Source organism: Macaca fascicularis, chromosome X (assembly GCF_037993035.2).
Source record: "Macaca fascicularis isolate 582-1 chromosome X, T2T-MFA8v1.1".
Classification (NCBI taxonomy): Eukaryota; Metazoa; Chordata; class Mammalia; order Primates; family Cercopithecidae; genus Macaca; species Macaca fascicularis.
In genome coordinates this window covers 114,601,175-114,618,531 of record NC_088395.1, presented here as the reverse complement: position 1 = coordinate 114,618,531, position 17,357 = coordinate 114,601,175, and the positions used below count along the sequence as shown (strand labels likewise).

The 17,357-nt window shown below is 41.3% G+C and overlaps 1 protein-coding gene across 3 annotated transcripts in view; it reads right to left on the bottom strand.

Moving 5' to 3' along the window:
- Positions 1-17,357, bottom strand: part of VSIG1 (V-set and immunoglobulin domain containing 1) — a 62,810-nt gene that overhangs the window by 33,803 nt on the left and 11,650 nt on the right. Inside the window, exon 2 of one of the 3 annotated variants that reach the window (XM_074029881.1) lies at positions 6,161-6,360. The exons of 1 other annotated variant lie outside the window; for it this stretch is intronic. Coding sequence is in view for 1 of the 2 variants with exons in the window: in XM_005594322.5 (XP_005594379.3) it covers positions 6,192-6,231 (40 nt within the window). In the remaining variant the exon portion in view is untranslated. Of the gene's footprint in view, positions 1-6,160; positions 6,361-17,357 lie in introns of those variants that run through there. One more of the 3 variants, XM_005594322.5, reaches the window with a different exon arrangement.

Genomic DNA, 17,357 nt, shown 5'->3' with positions numbered 1-17,357 from the left:
TAAACCTCATTCTAACAACTGCCTAATATCACTAATGGCTTAAAAATCCTGTTTTTGGATAAACAATATTATTGTATTTACTATGGACCTAACTTATAAGAACAGATGCAAAATGTATCTGATATTTGAAAAAACTAGCCAAGGGATTTTCGGAATTAATGATCTCTCCTGGATCTAACTAACATCAGTATCTTGATTTCAAAATTGATTTTCTTCTGTTCAGATCCCTAAAATCACCCATATTGTGCACCATAAATCACTCACATATTTTGCAAAATATAGTCTTAGGATTGGAAAACCACAACTCCCTAAGAAATATTAGACAGTAAAGCACTCAGTAAAGTTCTGTTCTTCCCACGTGTAAGCCAGGGCAGGCCCTTCAACCCAGGCTCTGCCTGCTGGAGCAAGGCAAGTCAATCACTGAGCTTAAAGGAAACACTAAAGTAAAACAGAGACAAAATTATCCCTAGCACAAACTTTGGTTTCTGAGTAAATTCATTTGTTCACCTTTCAACCTAAGTGAAGTAATACACTATATTTTTTTTTTCTGAGAAAATTTTCATTCAGAAGCTCCATAAAACAATAATATTACAGGCTTACGCCCCTAATATATCAGCATGGCATATGTTTGCTAAGCAAAAGTTCTGAAAATTATGTAATTCAGCATACTAATCACAATTCATTTGAAGTATAGGAGGGGAAAATTCTATGTAAAAATGTGGAATTTTTTTGTAAAAAGGAAACTCTGTTTCCAATTATCTTTGGTGGTTCGGAGATCATTTCCTTACCTGCAAGGCAGCTTAGGATCAGAAAGACCTTCCAAAATGCGAACACCATTGTGTGGTTAGTTGAGAGCAGCAGGTGCCAGTAGCTTGCCTGGACTAGGCTGAGTCTCAAATTGGCTTCTTCGATCACACCGAGGTTTGCCAGGCTTATCTGCTGGGCATCACCAAGCAAACATGCCTCTTTGGGCTTACTTATTGCGTATAGACCTTTCTCAGAACAGATTTGTGTTTCTTTGAAACACTTTTCATGGGGCGTGTTTCCTTGATATATTTGCTACTGTGTTAATAATAAACCCACGCATTTAAATTATTCAAGCTCCTTGTACACAGATTCTCTAAGTCTCATTGTTTAAAATCAGTCTTGCTAAAAAGTTGTACTTGGACTGGGGGATATGGTTTAAAGACAGCCTATGCAAATAAAAGTTGACAAGGCTAATTAATTTCAAATATTTCCACGAGTCTTACAGAATTGATTCACTAACCTCCTTTTACAAATTAAGTTATTAATTTGGTGCTATATCGTTTCCTGGGGAGATGGGGTTCATGGGAAAGGCACAGGGGTGATGAAGCTAAAAAGCATTCATTTCTGCGCGAACAAACTCTGGACATGTTACTCTTTTTTGAAACACTGACAGTTGTCACTACCCTCCACCAAAACTAGCAGTAGAATGATTTACATGCTTATGTCTGTCGGGTTGGAAACCTTATAGCACATATTTGCTAACATAATTTTGCAAAATCAAGTTAGTGAATACGTGCTTAAAGACTTCCATTGGAGACGTCTGAATTTTTGCAGAATTAAATTACTCAATAGATGCTATAGGGTTTCCTTAGAAATGGAGGTTCACCAGGAGGGCATGGGAGGCTCCACAGGTAAGGAACTTTCATGGGAACATGAACTTCTAGTAGTGTTCCTATTATGATTAAGTTACCCAGAGAAACCTACGGACTTTCTGTGGCTCTTCCTATGTGATCTCTAAGTCCTATCATTTCCATCTCCACAGAGACTTTCAGATGTGTTCTTTCTCCAACCTGCTGCTTCCATCTCGGTCCAGGTACTCAGCTCCTCACTCCTGGCCTATCATAGCAGCTTCCTAAGTGGTATCCCTGACTTCTTCCACCTTCATCTTGTGTGCCAGCCACAAGCCAATGCTCCAGCCCTAATGAAGTATTTCCAATAACACCATAAATGCACTATTTCATCAAATCCAAAGTCCTTAATATGGATTCCCGTTCTTCCAAGATCTGATCCTCACCTCATCTGAACTTTAGCCACATTAACTCATGCCCCTGAAAAAGTATGTCAAGATTTTCTGCCTCAAAGTGTTCAGTCACATGAAATGAGTGCAAATTTCAAGTGATATGTTTCATGAACTTTAATTTACAGGAAATGTTTGACCCCATCTTACTTTAGCCATGCCAATCTCCCACTGCTTCTTAGAAAGCCATTATGCTTCCATCAGGCCTGATTCATCCTTGCAGCAGCCTATCCTGTCCATGCTCATGTCTGATGCCAAACATTGGCTCCAGGTGATTTCCATCACTATTTAGAATTTTCTTCTTCCTCCTCTTACTATCCAAGTATATTCTTAGCATAGATCAGTCATACTGTCCTATGTGAGAATTTCAATGAACCGACATACCACCCTAGCATAAACTTGCATTTTACTTAAAACCAATATCCTACAGCTGACCATTGATTATTCTCCAGTAGTTTCCTATTTATTAACTGGTCTCCCTTAAATCTAGTCGCTGTGAATCCCTCCAGGGCAGTAACCATGTCTTATACAGGCAGTTCCCAACTTTAAAATGAGTGTGTCCCAAGATGTAGTGGTAAACTCGTTGACTGGAAGCAAGAACTCCTGCAGAAGCAATGTCTCACTGTCAGGCATGTAACATGTAATCTAGCACTGGTTTGTATTCTGCGTACTGGGCCATATAAGGCAGTGGAGGGTGAAGAGGAATAGCAGGTGACAGAGAAAGAACATTCCTTTCATTTCCCAAGATATGAGTTGTGCACAAATCAACAATTTTCCCCCAAATAACTATTGCGTGTCTCTGACATCCGCCTTCTCTTCTGCCTCCCACCTTCATGGCCCCCTGGCTCTTGGGTCCCTAGTTTGCCCTAAGGGAGAGTCTCATTCCCCAGAATATCTCATGCTCCAAAATTACTTTTTCCTTTTCATCCCTATTCCTCCCAGAAACCCTACCTTTCCCCTGTATAAGCAGACAGCAGCTCCATGTTAGGAAGGGGGAAAAAAATTAGTTTCATTGAACATTCCCCAACCTGTTTGTGCTATTAAAAATACAATGCGGGCGAGGTGGCGGGCGCCTGTAGTCCCAGCTACTCGGGAGGCTGAGGCAGGAGAATGGCGTAAACCCGGGAGGCGGAGCTTGCAGTGAGCTGAGATCCGGCCACTGCACTCCAGCCTGGGTGACAGAGCAAGACTCCGTCTCAAAAAAAAAAAAAAAAAAAAAATACAATGCTGGCCGTGCGCGGTGGCTCACGCCTGTAATCCCAGCACTTTGGGAGGCCAAGGCAGATGGATCATGAGGTCAGGAGATCGAGACCATCCTGGCTAACACAGTGAAACCCTGTCTCTACTAAAAATACAAAAAATTAGCCGGGTGTGGTGACGGGCGCCTGTAGTCCCAGCTACTCGGAGGCTGAGGCAGGAGAATGGCGTGAACCCGGGAGGCGGAGCTTGCAGTGAGCCGAGATCACGCCACTGCACTCCAACCTGGGCAACAGAGCCAGACTCCGTCTCAAAAAAAAAAAAAAATTGCTTATTTTCCTCAAATAAATCTCTGACCAGGAGGATTAGGCAATGCAATAAAGAGAAATAGTCTGAGGGAGAAGATTTTGCAAAGGAGGACAACTTGTAGGGTGGGCCTCTGGCGATCCATACCACCTCTTCTCAGGCTTGGTTCTGCTTCGATTTCTAAGTCCACCAAGTCTCTAAAAGACCCACAGTTTTCACAATGCCTCCCACCCTGGAACTAATACCCGCATTTCCAGTGGTGAGGAGCTGGAATGGGGAGCGAAATTTTAAGTCTGGCGTTTGTAAGCCAGAGGCTTCCTGTGTTTCCTTCCGTGCCCCATAGGTGATTATAGTAGAGTGACCATTGATCATTAAAACTAGGACACTTTTGAAAGTGAAAGGGGCACTATTAGCAATTACCTGGGAAAGACAGCATAAACAGTGACAGTGCCAGACAAACCTGGGTGTCTGGTCACCTACCCACAGGGGATTACTAGGCACAAAGTAGGTGCTAAGTAAGAGCTTGCTAATTAATTCAGTATGCCCGAGTTGGTTGGCCCTAAGATGAGTGCAGTGGAGGGTATGATTTAAGGATGTTGCCCAAATCCATCTGCACCAAAATCTCTCGTGCAAACACAAAACACTCTGGAATATTTAAGTAAAATACCTATACTACTGCTATGTAAGACCTAACCAGGACAGGAAGAATTCTGTTATAACAAATTCTAAAAGAGAATTTAAACTCTCTGCTTGGACCTGAATTTTGATGTTAACTATTGCTTTAAAAAGTGGGTCATTAACTAGGACACGAAATGTTAAATATCCTTTGTAGTTTTACAGAGCTTTGTAATTTTTAAACTAATTTTCCATTTTATCTTTGCAGCTTTCCAATACAACAAATAAGTCAGGTATTACCTACATTTTCTATATAAGAAAACCGAGGCTAAAAAAATGCTGTGCCTTTGCCGAGGTCACCATAGCACGCATTAGAAGCTGTTCCTATCACACCACACAATGGCACAGTGTGATTGTAATGTAACAAATATGCTACTGCCCCCAGTATTCTTCCTTGGGAACTTTCAGAAATATGTGATATCTGATTTATCCCTACTTTTTAACTTAAAAATTACAAAAGTAATACATTTTGATAGTAAATGGTTTTCAAAGGACAAACAAGGATACAGAGGAAAAAAAGTCCCATTCATTCACTCACACATGTAATCCTTTTCCCAGGTTCACAAGGAACAGGAGTTTAGCATTTTTCTCAGACCTTTTTCTATGCATGTACACATGCACAAGCACACACACACACACATACACACACGAGGTTTTTTAAAACATAAAGATAATACTATACGTTTTGTTCTATAATTTGCTTTTCTCCCTTCAAAAAAGTATTTTTATTCTCTCTTTCTGTCACTATGTCCAACTGTATCTATAGATCAACCTTGTCCATGTTAAGGCTGCATGGTATTTCATGATATGAATGTACCTCAATTTATTTAATCATCCTCTTATTGGTAAATTCTTAGATGGTTTCCAGTTTTTCAATATTATTGACAATGGTGCAATGAACATCCTTTTGTCTAGATCTGCCCACTTGTGTGATTATTATTGTAGATTAGGTCCCTAGAAATGGAATTGCTTGATCAAAGGGTATGTAGTTTACATTTTTGGTAGACTGCATAATTGTCTGCCAGAAATTCTTTACAAACCATACCTCCATTAAGAGTGTATGAGAGTGCCTTCTTCTCCACAGCCTTGTCGGCAATGAAAATTATCAGTCTTTTATTTATTTATTTTTTCTGTAAACCTCCTCTGTGGTCCTCAGCCTTTTATTTTTACTAGTATCATGGGTGAAAATTGGTATTGCATTGTTGCTTTAATTTGTATTTCTGTAATGTGGTTGGGCATCTTTGTAGAGGTTTACTGGCCTAACTGGTATTCCTTTCCCTGTGAATTGCTTGTTTACAACCTTAGTCCATTTTTCCACTGGGTTATCTGTCTTCTAATATTATAGAAGTACCATTTATATATTATGAATCTTACCCTGGGTTTGGTATCTATGTTATAAATATTTTCTTCTGATCTATCACTTTCCTTTTTAATTTTATGTTTTTCACCATAAAGAAATTTTCATTATGTTTTAATCTATCAATTGTTTTCTTTGCAGCCTCTGAGTTTCATGCCTTCCTTAGGCAAGCCTTCCCCAATCCAAGATTACGGAAATGTTATTCTATATTATTATTATATAATATATGATATTATATATTCTGTTAATGCTTCCGTAATTTTATCTCTTGCAATCTCAGTTATGCAATTCTATTCTTCTAGTTGCTCAGGACAAAACCTTGCTATCATCCTCGAGTCTTCTCCTTTTCTCATATAAAACATCTAATTCATCAGCAAATTCTTTGCGCTCTGTGTTTCAAGCCTATCTAGACTCCGAGCACTTCCCCCACCTTCGCTGCCCTCCTCTTCATCTGAACCACCAGTGCCCATTACCTGGATCGTGGCAATAGCCTCCTAACTGGTCTCCCTGCTTCCACCTTTGTCCTTCTCACAGTCTATTCTTATCACAGCCGGCAAAAGGATCCTTTTAATATGTCTCACCTTTGCTCAGATTCTTTTAATCACGTCTCACCTTTGCTCAGATTCTTCCAATTTGGTAGAAACCAAAGCATTTAAAATAGCTACAGGTTGGGTGCGGTGGCTCGCGTCTGTAATCCCAGCACTTTGGGAGGCTTAGGCGGGTGGATCATTTGAGGTCAGGAGTTTGAGAACAGCCTGGCCAATGTGATGAAACTCTGTCTCTACAAAAAAAAAAAAAAAAAAAAAAAAATTTAGCTGGGCGTGTGGTGGTGCACACCTGTGATCTCAGCTACTCGGGAGGCTGAGACAGGAGAATCGCTTGAACCCGGAAACTGGAGGTTGCAGTGAGCCCAGATCAGGCCACTGCACTCCAGCCTGGGTGACGGGGGAGCAAGACTCTTGTCTCAAAAAAAAAATACAAATGAACAAACAAAAAATTACCTAGAAATTTATAGCCCATGTGTGAAGTACCTTAGTTAACACATTCTAAGTGGTTGATGGGGGGCAATTATAAGCCCCTAAATTTGCTAAAGTCAATTCCAGTGCCCTTTGTATTTCTCTTACAGTTGTGCTGTCCAATGTGGCAGCCACAAGCCTCAAGTGACTTTTGAACGCTTGAAATGTGCTGTAAGTGTAGCAAGCACATTAGATTTCAAAGACTTAAAATGGAAAAATATCATTAATTCTTATGCTGATTATAGAAATAATAATATTTGGGATATATTGGGTTAAGTAAAACATATTACTAAAATGTAAAAAAATAAAATAGCTTAGAAGATGCTAAAATGATCTATCTATCTTATCCACACCACCACCTCTCTGACCTCATCTCTTAGCATACGTCCCCCCCTCACTCTGCTCTAGCCATACTGCTCTCCTTGTTGAATCCTCAACTAGCCTGGCACGTGCCCACTTTTAAAAAGGCATTTATGGCTGCATAGTATTCCATGGTGTATATGTGCCACATTTTCTTTATCCAGCCTATCGTTGATGGACATTTGGGTTGGTTCCAAGTCTTTGCTATTGTAAATGGTGCTGTAATAAACATATGTGTGCATGTGTCTTTATAGTAGAATGATTTATAATCCTTTGGGTATGCACCCAGTATTGGGATTGCTGGGTCAAATGGTATTTCTGGTTCTAGAACCTTGAGGAATTGCCACACTGTCTTCCACAATGAGATCATGTCCTTTGCAGGGACATGGATGAAGCTGGAAGCCATCATTCTCAGCAAACTAACACAGGAACAGAAAACCAAACACCGCATGTTCTCATTCATAAGTAGGAGCTGAACAATGAGAACACATGGACACAGGGAGGGGAACACACACACCAGGGCCTGTCGCGGGGTGGGGGGTCAAGGGGAAGGAGAGCATTAGGACAAATAGCTAATGCATGCGGGGCTTAAAACCTAGATGACTGGTTGATAGGTGCCGCAAACCACCATGGCACATGTACACATATGTAACAAACCTGCACGTTTTGCATATGTATAATGGAACTTAAAGTAAAATAAAAAAAGAAAGATGAAAAAAGGCATTTATATTAGCAGTTGACTCTGCCCGTGACACTTTCCCCCTGGGTATCAGCAGAAATGACTCCCTCATCTTCTCCAGATCTTTGCCCACTTATCAGTTTTCAGCAAGGTTACACAATTTCAAATTTTAACTGTCCCCACTCCAGCCCTCCCAATCCACCTGCTTTTTCCTTTTTTGATAGCACTCATTACTTTCTCACATAATACACAATTGACTTATTGTTTGCTTCACTACCCAGCTAGAATGTAAGTTTCAAGAGAGTAGGGATTTCAGTCTGTTTTGTTCACTATTTATCCCGAGGGCATAGAACTGTGCTTTACACACAGTAGGTACTGAATAACTATTTGTTAAATTGGTGAATTTATGAATTTTGATTTAATCCATTTGGATTTTTGTGTGTGTGTGTATTGTGTGGGATAAGGTGAAATGTTTTTTAAATGTCCTAAAGTCTGAAATAGTGGCAAATCATTACCCTTTGATGAAGATTTGCTCTTTGGAAACAGCTAGGTCACTTGAGGCAAATTCTAATTAATAAGGTGGTAATCAAGTGCAGTAATGCTGCTTCATGGTCAAGAAATGAGGTGTAATCATAAAGAGGCTACTGTCTTTGCGGGGCTTGGGAGCTGACTTAGAAGGCAGTCTGGGGTTTTCGAAAGGCAGTCCAATGTCATTCTTATGGCATCAGCATGAGAGAGAAACAGAAACAGGGTAGATGGGGAAAATCTGAGGCTAAAGCTTTTTCATATATATTTTTTTGATCATCAAAGTAAGCATCAAAGGAAAATCAGAATTTATTGATTGAACTTTCTTATACATATTTTGCGGTTTTGCATAATTTTTTAAAAATCTGAATTACATATGGAAAGGTGAAATCTAGTCAGTGCTTAGAGTCTAAAGATTTTAATTCATTTATGTTGAAATGGTTCTAAAGAAGGTGTTTCAAAAACCCCTTGGGCAATAACAGCACCATTGAGGCTTCATTACTTTTTCCAACTGCCTGCCATGCATCTCCTCTTAAAGGTCCCCCTAGCACTTCAAATTCCACCTCATACAACACTCTCTCTCTCCAAACTGGCAAACCTGTGCAACTTTCCAACCACTGTTGCTGGTGCCCTCATTATAATAACTCTTCACTGCAGTATTCTTTGACTCCTACTTTTATCCACCCACCATTCCACCAGTATCAATTCCTACTGATGATAGATCTGAAACTTCTCTTCAGTCCATCATCTCCTTTCCATCTCATCTGCCACATTGTATAGTTCAGCCCCTGTTATCTCTCATTTAGACAGTTGCAGTAGCCTCCTGGTCCATCTCCTTGCCTCCAAACTTCCTCCCTTTCATTCATCCTTTATAATCCTACCAGATTATAAGTTTTCCTAAAGTCCAATCATATCATCCTTATACTAAAGAATCTTCCATGATTCCCCATCATCCTTTTCCTTAGACATAAACATTTTAATCTAGCATTTAACTGGTACCCAACCTGCTTTTCCCATCTATCTTCTGCTATTTGTAACAACAACAACAACAACAACAAAAAAAAGTCAGAGCTGGCAGAAGTCTTACAAATGGTCTCCAGACAAAACTGAATACACTCTGTTACCTGAACGTATCCTCACTTTTCCATCCTTGTGCCTTCACATAGGCGATTCCATTCCCTTCTCCTAGATTACTCACCCCAAGTCTAATTGTCAAAAATTCTACTCATCCTGTGAGCCTCACCATAATTGTTCACTCTTCCATGGATTGTCTACTGATTCCTACAGGATGTGATCTCACACTTACAGCATAATTTAATACCTCTCACACAGCACTTAGAGTAAGCTGGGCACAGTGGCATGTGCCTGTAGTCCCAGCTACTTGGGAGGCTGGGGCAGAAGGATCACTTAAGCCCAGGTTTGAGGTTACCATGGGCAACACAGTGAAACCTCCATCTCTGAAAAATCAGGTGAAGTGTAGTCCAAGCTGTTCATGTACTGGCCCTCTTCGTGGCTCTAAGATTGAAAGCTTCTAAGGAGGATAGGGACAGGGTTTTAGTGATTTTACATGCACATATGCACATGTGCTTATTTTAAGCCAGGTATTGTGCTAAGTGCTTTATATGCATTACCTTGTTTAATCATCTCAACAGCCTTATGAAGTAGGTAGTTTCAACCCCATTTTTTAGGTGAGACAGTTGAAGCACAGAGAAATTAAACAATTTGCAGAAATCTCATAGATAACAGGTAGACTCAGGACTCATATTCTCATCCCTCTTAACTCACCTCAGATATTCCCATTATGTAGCCCATGTCCTATTTCACACATGCAGTTAGGTAGTGTTCTCTTCAATGGATGATACCTACTGGCTCCGCCTCCCTGTTCTTTATTGCATATGTCTACAGTGAGCAGCTATTTTTATCTTGTTTTACCAGTTCCCAGTTGGGTAATGGCTGCTGGTCGTCCTCCTCACAAGTATGGCTGTTGTTGGTCATGGCTTCAGTTCCCAGTAGCCACCTTATTGCTAAAATTGAGGCTTACAAAAAATTTTCAGAAGATGACATAAACACCAGGGCCAGGACCTCAGCCCAAGTCAGTAGACTCCAGAGGCTGCGCTCTTAACTTATGGTTAACTTACTGTGGCTTTAAGGACCTGGCATGGTATTGGCACATAAAAAGTATTTAAGAGATGTTTGGTGAATTCACGTTTTCAAGTTCATGATCTCTCAAAGTGACTATTTTGAAGGGTAATCCTCATTTGGATGTGCATAATCTGGTATATTTGTTGAAAAACAACCCCCAAATTGTATCATCATCACCGTCAATAACAACAAACTTTCTTATTCCATATTAAGACTGAATTGCTTTAGAAACAATAAAAGAAGAGGAAGCAGCACATAATTCTACAATTCTCTAAACCAAGAGTTGGGAGTCCCAGACTAGGGACTCTCACAGTAAGAGAAACCCAAGTGAGCTCTGTGATGTTGTTATGCAGTGCAAGTTCCTCTTTTCCCTACCATCCTCACGCATAAGGACAGGAATTTTTCTCAGCAATGAACCTAGTATGACCACACGTCCCTAAATGTGCCCTCTGGACACCTTACTGGGAGTCCTCCAGAGGCCTTCAGAAAAGTGCCAGAAGTGGATCTCAGTAAGGCTGTGAAGCAGGGGAATTTCAAGGGTGTATTGAAGGAGGGCCATGGAGGTTCCTGTCATCTTGAATTTGGAATAGCTTTGTTTCCTGTTTTAGAGCGAAGAACCATGCAGAAAGCTCTCCTTTGGCAAGTCATGTTTTAACAATAAGTATGAGTCAGCTTGTGTTGAGTAGCCTGGGATTGCTTACCTTGTGATAGTAGGGAGGCTGGAGTGGGTTAGTACCAGGAACTCTATGTTAACCGATAGTGTGATTCAACCTATTATGTACATTGAACTGTTTGGGGAAGCCTACTCCTAGGCAATTTGTGTTGACGCACTGTACAAACACATGTCATAGATTGCCTGGAAAAAATCACATGCATGTGTAGTTGCAGCTCCCCCAACCCCTATTCAACACAAAGAGGTCCTAGACCCTCCAATTCTTTAAATTCTGGAGAGGTTAAACTTGACCAGAGCCACCAAAAAGTCACATTCTATTTCTATAATTGCAGTGCCTTGCATTTTTTAACTGGTCCTATCCAACACTTCCTAAAAATGCCATACCTGAGTGAAATTAACCCTAAAAAACAGACATCTTTTTGGAGCCAAGAAATTGAAGCATTTCACAGATACCAAAGCTGATTAAGGGTACCTGTGACACAGTGATAAGAGCTACTAAATGCTGATGACACACCAGATGACAGTAAGGCCCTGACTGAAGCATTTCTTATGCATTATGTTTCACAATAATCATATAAAGGAAGTATTAGTTATACTCCTCATTTTACAGATGAGGAAAATGAAGTCCAGAGAGGTAAATGACTTGCCATTGGTCACACAGCTTGTAAACAGAAGACCAAGACTTGAGCCCAGGTGGGATGGCTCCAAAGCCCATGCCCTTACCCATTATGTGATATGACCTCCCGGCAGTGGGCAAGGGATAGTAGAATACATAGTCAACCCAATTCCTGCTCCCCAGGGTCGCACTCTTGCTGGAAAGATAAGACAAATACACACAAAATAGAGATTAATACTAAGAAGTATTATGATTATGAATAGCTGCATTATGCAACACGGAAAACAAATAAATACAAGTACAGGAAAGAGACTGTGGGTCATTGCATAGGATGTCTGTGAACCTTCAAATACTCATTGCTCATTGGGGTCCACCTGGCAGGGGGAGATGAATTCTGGGAAGATTTGACCATGAATTTTGAAAGTGAGAATCTAGAATGGACAATAAAAGAAAGAAAAAGAAAAAGAGACGAGTAGCATTTCAGAGACCAAGAATGGCAGAAAGGCAGGTGGCAAGATTGGTTGTACATAATGGCTGGAAAATATCAGTGTTGGAAATATCTTTTTTTAAAAAAAGAAAGAACAAAAAGAATTGTTACTGTAATCCCAGCACTTTGGGGGGCCGAGGCAGGCAGATCACTTGAGATCAGAAGTTTGAGAACAGTCTGTCCAACATGATGAAACCCCGGCTCTACTAAAAATACAAAAAAATTAGCTGGGTTTGGCGGTGCATGCCTGTAATCCCAGTTACTCAACGAGGCTGAAGCAGGAGAATCACTTGAACCCAGGAAGTGGAGGTTGCAGTGAGCCGAGATCACGCCACTACACTCCAGCCTGGGCAACAGAGCAAGAATCCACCTAAAATAATAATAATAATAATAATAATAATTGTTAAGACGGGAGTTAGGCATGAAGGAGTATACAAAGTAGACACGAAAGCAGGAGAAAATGACAAAGGCGGTAAATTCTGTTTTATTAGGTTAAAATCATAAGAAGCAAACAAAAGGTCTGGGTGTGTGTGTTTTTTATTGTTGGTCACTTGTCTGTTTGGTTTTAGTCCTGTACAGTGTTTTGCACATGCTTTGTTTCCGCTGTCTTTGGTTTTAACGAGAGGCAGCATAGCCTAGTGACAAAGAGTATGGACTCTAGAATCAGGCAGCTTGGCTTTAAACTCAGGCTCTGCCACTTACTGCCTGGGGGACCTTAGGCAAATTATTTAATTTCTTTGTGCTTCGTTTTCCTCATCTACAAAATAAGGTATAATAAAACTTACCTATAAGACTGTTATATAAACTATATAAGTTACTATTTGTGAAGTGCTTAAAACAGTGCCTGCAGACAGTAAGTGCTCTCGATATGCTTGTGGTATAAATGCAAAAGCAATTCATTCCTAACACTGAAATGTGGGAAATTTCTAAAATCATTGTGTAAAGATCTTTCTATCAAAAAATAAAAATAAAAAATAAAAAAGAACGCCTGGTAGATGTGGCCATCCAGGCAGATGGCACCATGGCAACAATTGACGATATCAGAGTAGTGGCTGCTGCCAGCTCCCACAGTCCCCTTCACTCCCTGCTGCTTATACCTGACCCACTTTGTGTGATCTTGTGACTCCTAGTTTAAAGTGAAAGGAACATCTTGGTTCCTAATATGCCTTTATATTTTCAAAGAGAGCTCATAAAGGAAGCAATTTGGGTCTAGAACCCAGACCTGGCTGAGTTCACAGGATGCTCTAATCCTTAGAATTCATTAGAATTCAAGATAAAATATCTGTCCTCCTCTCCCAGCCAGGGTCCCCCTGACCTGAGATGCTGGGTCACTGGACTATACAAGCACCCCCATCCCCAAAACCTCCTCCACTGCCTCAAGTCTTCCTGCCCAGTTCAGCCCTTCTGATAAGAAGGAAGACTTAGGACTCCCACAATCCTTTGCAGCAGCAACTCTGGGGGAAGGCCAGAGCCGAGATTAGCAAAGCAAGAATGTGCAGCCTTCCTCTGAGTTGCCAGACAAATAAATTGTGTCCTCCTTTTTCTGCTTGTTTAGTGGATTCAACTTTGCCTCACGATCTAAAAAAGTCCACAGCTGAGGAGTTATTTACACAGCAACTAGCCCTAAACCAAACCATGAGATTAACTAAGTATTTCTTCAGAGCCCTCATCTGTTAAGGCTTTTTTTCAGGCAGTGAGCTTTCTAGTTTCCCCTAGCTCTTCGTGGTCTGGAGCTGCTCGGGAACACTCAGTAGTGAGCCCCAGATCAGTCTCCCCCAGTGGTTTTCTAACAGTCTCAGCTTCTGTGTCACTCCCCCGTTGGAGAGATGCCTTTCCTTTCTGCTCTCCAAGAGGATGACTGAGCCCCGTCTGGGCAAGGCAGACAGTCAGGCCTGCTGGCTCCTTTATCCCTGGAGACAGTCTCCTACTTTTGTGGGGAATGACTAATGGCAGAAATGTCAGGACATGCAGGAGAAAAGTGTGGAGGGAGACGTTCAGGAGAAGAGACATTGGGGCTTCAGTCAAACCCCACTACCAGTACTGCTTTTGAATAAGCAGCCCAGCTGTGCTTACACCTGGGTACAGTAGCATGAGGAGGGTCACAAAAGGCCTATTGCCAGGATTAGAATTCAGGTGGCCAACCATGCAGAAAGCGTTAAGACACAGAGGTGACCTAACAGCGCTGGAACAAGTTCAAATCCTTCATTTCACAGAGCCCCAAACCTGTCCTGGATCTCACCGCTCATTGCAGCCACAGAGCAGAGAGTAGAACATGGGTCTCCTGACTCTTTTGGTGTGACTTCCTGGGAGAGGGAGAGGTTCAAAGGAGAGAAACTTGAGAATGGTTTCACACAGCAGCGTATCTGATGAATAACAGCCCCAGAGCCCTTTCCAGCTGGGTGGAGGTGCAGAGCCTGGTCCCAGCCCCAACAAGCAGGAAACAACTTTAGCCAATTTCCACCAGTTCATGACCCTCCCAAGGCAAACAGTGCCTGGTCTCCTGTAGGACCTGCATCTGAGAACCTTGTGGGAAGGGCTCTGAGTAAGGAGAGAACGAAGGAAAGCATCTATCTGTAGGGAAAGCTGTTTTGTCCTACATATAACTCCTTGGAACTGTCACCACTCACCCCAGCAATATTGAAATTTCTTACCACATTATTTAGCAAGGGTATGTGTTCAATGGGTGGTTGGATAAGTCGATGGCATACGGTATAGACCTCCATTGCCTCTATGACCTTATCTCCCACCACTCTTTGCTCAGCCCTCTGTAGCCACTCTGGCCTCCTTTCTATTCCTCAAACATGCTAAAAATGCTCCCACTTCAGGGCCTTTGCATTTGCTGTTCCGTCTATTTGGTATGCTCTTCTCCAGTTGTCTGTAGGGTTTTGCTCCCTCTCTTCCCTCAAATATTTGTTCAAGTATCACCTCCTCAGAGATCCCTTCTCCAGTTTCCCTATGCACCTGTCACCCTCAAACCTGTTGCCCTACTTTTCTCCATAGAGCATTTATCATCATGTTACATTACAGTACATATTCTGTTTAGTGTCTTTCTGCACTAAAATATGAGCTCTGTGAGGGCAGGGACTTTGTCTGGTGTGTTCATTCCTGCATCCTCATCACCTAGAACAGGGCCTGGCACATAATAGGTGCTCAATAAATATTTACTGAATAAATGGATGCATGGATAGAGAAGCGCATAGATAGGTGCATGTTTACATATACAAAAGTGGCTTTGTAAACATATATTCAGTCCATTTATTCATTTTCCAAAGAAATACTTCCTGCATTCTTTTATGTCTCAGCCTTCCCACCCAGTCTAGTGGAAAACAAAGATGAGTTGACATGAAATGTCAGTACAGCAGAGTAAGTACTATCCAGGGTTTGTAGAAGCACAATAAGAAACTGGTGAAAGCTTGTCAAAGGAGATGGCTCTTGAATAACAGACGATGTTAGTCAGGAAAAGAAAATTGAAGTGGGGATGTGGAGAAGGGCACTTGAAGCAGAGGGAACAACATGTGCAAGAAAAAGGCTCCTCTGGGCAACAGTTTTACCATATGGGGCCAGAGAATGGCAGGGAAGGAAAGATGTTGGTAGAAGCAAGGCTGAGAACGAAGCAGAGGCCCTAGTTTGAGAACCTTGCCTGCTGTTATAAGTATCCAGTTAAGCCTTTAAGTCAGTATGGCAAACTTGCCAAATGCAGAGATCCAATTGTACACCATGGTGACTATACTTAGTGATGACATACTTTAAAATATCATGTTGTACATGATAAATATCCACAACAATATCTGTCAATTTAAACAACAAAAACACTATAAACATTTAGTATACAGATGTGTATAGTTTGACCTATAAAATGATTCCTTTAAATTTGGTGGCCGATATTTTAAACATTAAAATATTTCACATAAAAATCCAAAATTCTTGCTTTTCTTGAAATACCAGAATATCACACCCAACCACGCCCACATGGCTATGATTGCCAACATCTAAGCAGGAGTTATCTCCACTAAACCGAGCTCTGGCTCTCCAGTTTGTCACAGCCCCAAACTAGCCTTTTTCAGTGATTATGTTACGGCTGATCCTCAAGCTCTGGTATGGCCAGGAAGTGGCAAGGCTTGGGATTTGAGCCTTTCTCCATAAAGCCTGTACTCTTACCCAGTACATGATTAATGATTGGCACACACAAAAAAAGACACTCCATAATACTGTATTTGAAGAAGGAACACGCTCATTCCATTGTCTCCTACTGAAAAGTATTTGCCTCCGTTTCTACCCTGGCAAATCCTGCCCTGTCTCTCAAGGCCCAGCTCAGGTGCAGCCTCCTTCACGAGGCCTTCCCTGATTTCATGCTCCCCACCCCAACAGGTGTGGCTAAGGGATGGAAAACATGAAGGCAACAAAACAGGGATGTGGAGGAGTATTTGAAGGGCACATCGTTGGGATCGTTAGAGCTGGGCTGTAGGTAGAAGAAAATATCTGAGGTTTGAACTTTGGAATTTGTGCATCTGAGTGGGGAGTGCATACATGGTGGAAGCTGAGAGACAACTGTAAAAGAATTAAAACAGATCATAGTTTTTCCTTGCTTGAAACTTTGTCTCCTTTTGTTTTATCTTCTTGTCTTCCTTTTTTTCCTTCCTATGTCTCCACTTCCTGTACCTTAATTGGCATTAGACAACTCACCAGCTTACAAAGATTACATTTGAAAGAACTGTTCTGACAGTAGCCAAAATGAGATTGCACCAATGATCCTGAGAAACCAGAACAATTTCCAACCATTCCAGCTGGAAGTTTTGCAGCGGTTACAGATAAAGAAAACTGCAAGCTGGGACAAGACCACAGTCATAGAAGAGATGAGGAGTCTCCTCTGCTTGTCCTATGAAAACCCGATCCTACTTTGGCTCAAGGAGTTACTTAACATTGAGTTGCTTGTTTCCTGATGCACATCAACTGAATAAAGCCTGTAACCTTTATTTGAGTCACTTTAACTATTTTGGTCCTTAACAGTTTTGTTACTGATTCAGATTGGGTCTGAATAGGCCCTTGAGCCTACTGATGTTTCAGATAAAGACAGGATAAACCGAGGGACCTTCTTCCTCCCTTCTTGGAGGGCCCTATTGGGTCAGATAAGTCCTGTTCCCACTCACGTGCTCCAATTTTTTGTTGTGTCAAGGAAGTTCCATGTTTTGATTCTTTGGAAGGGTTAACCTATTTTCTGACTAAAGTCATTGCCTCTATTTTCCTTTTGTCTTTCAGAGTTGTCTGGCCTTTCAGGTCTCC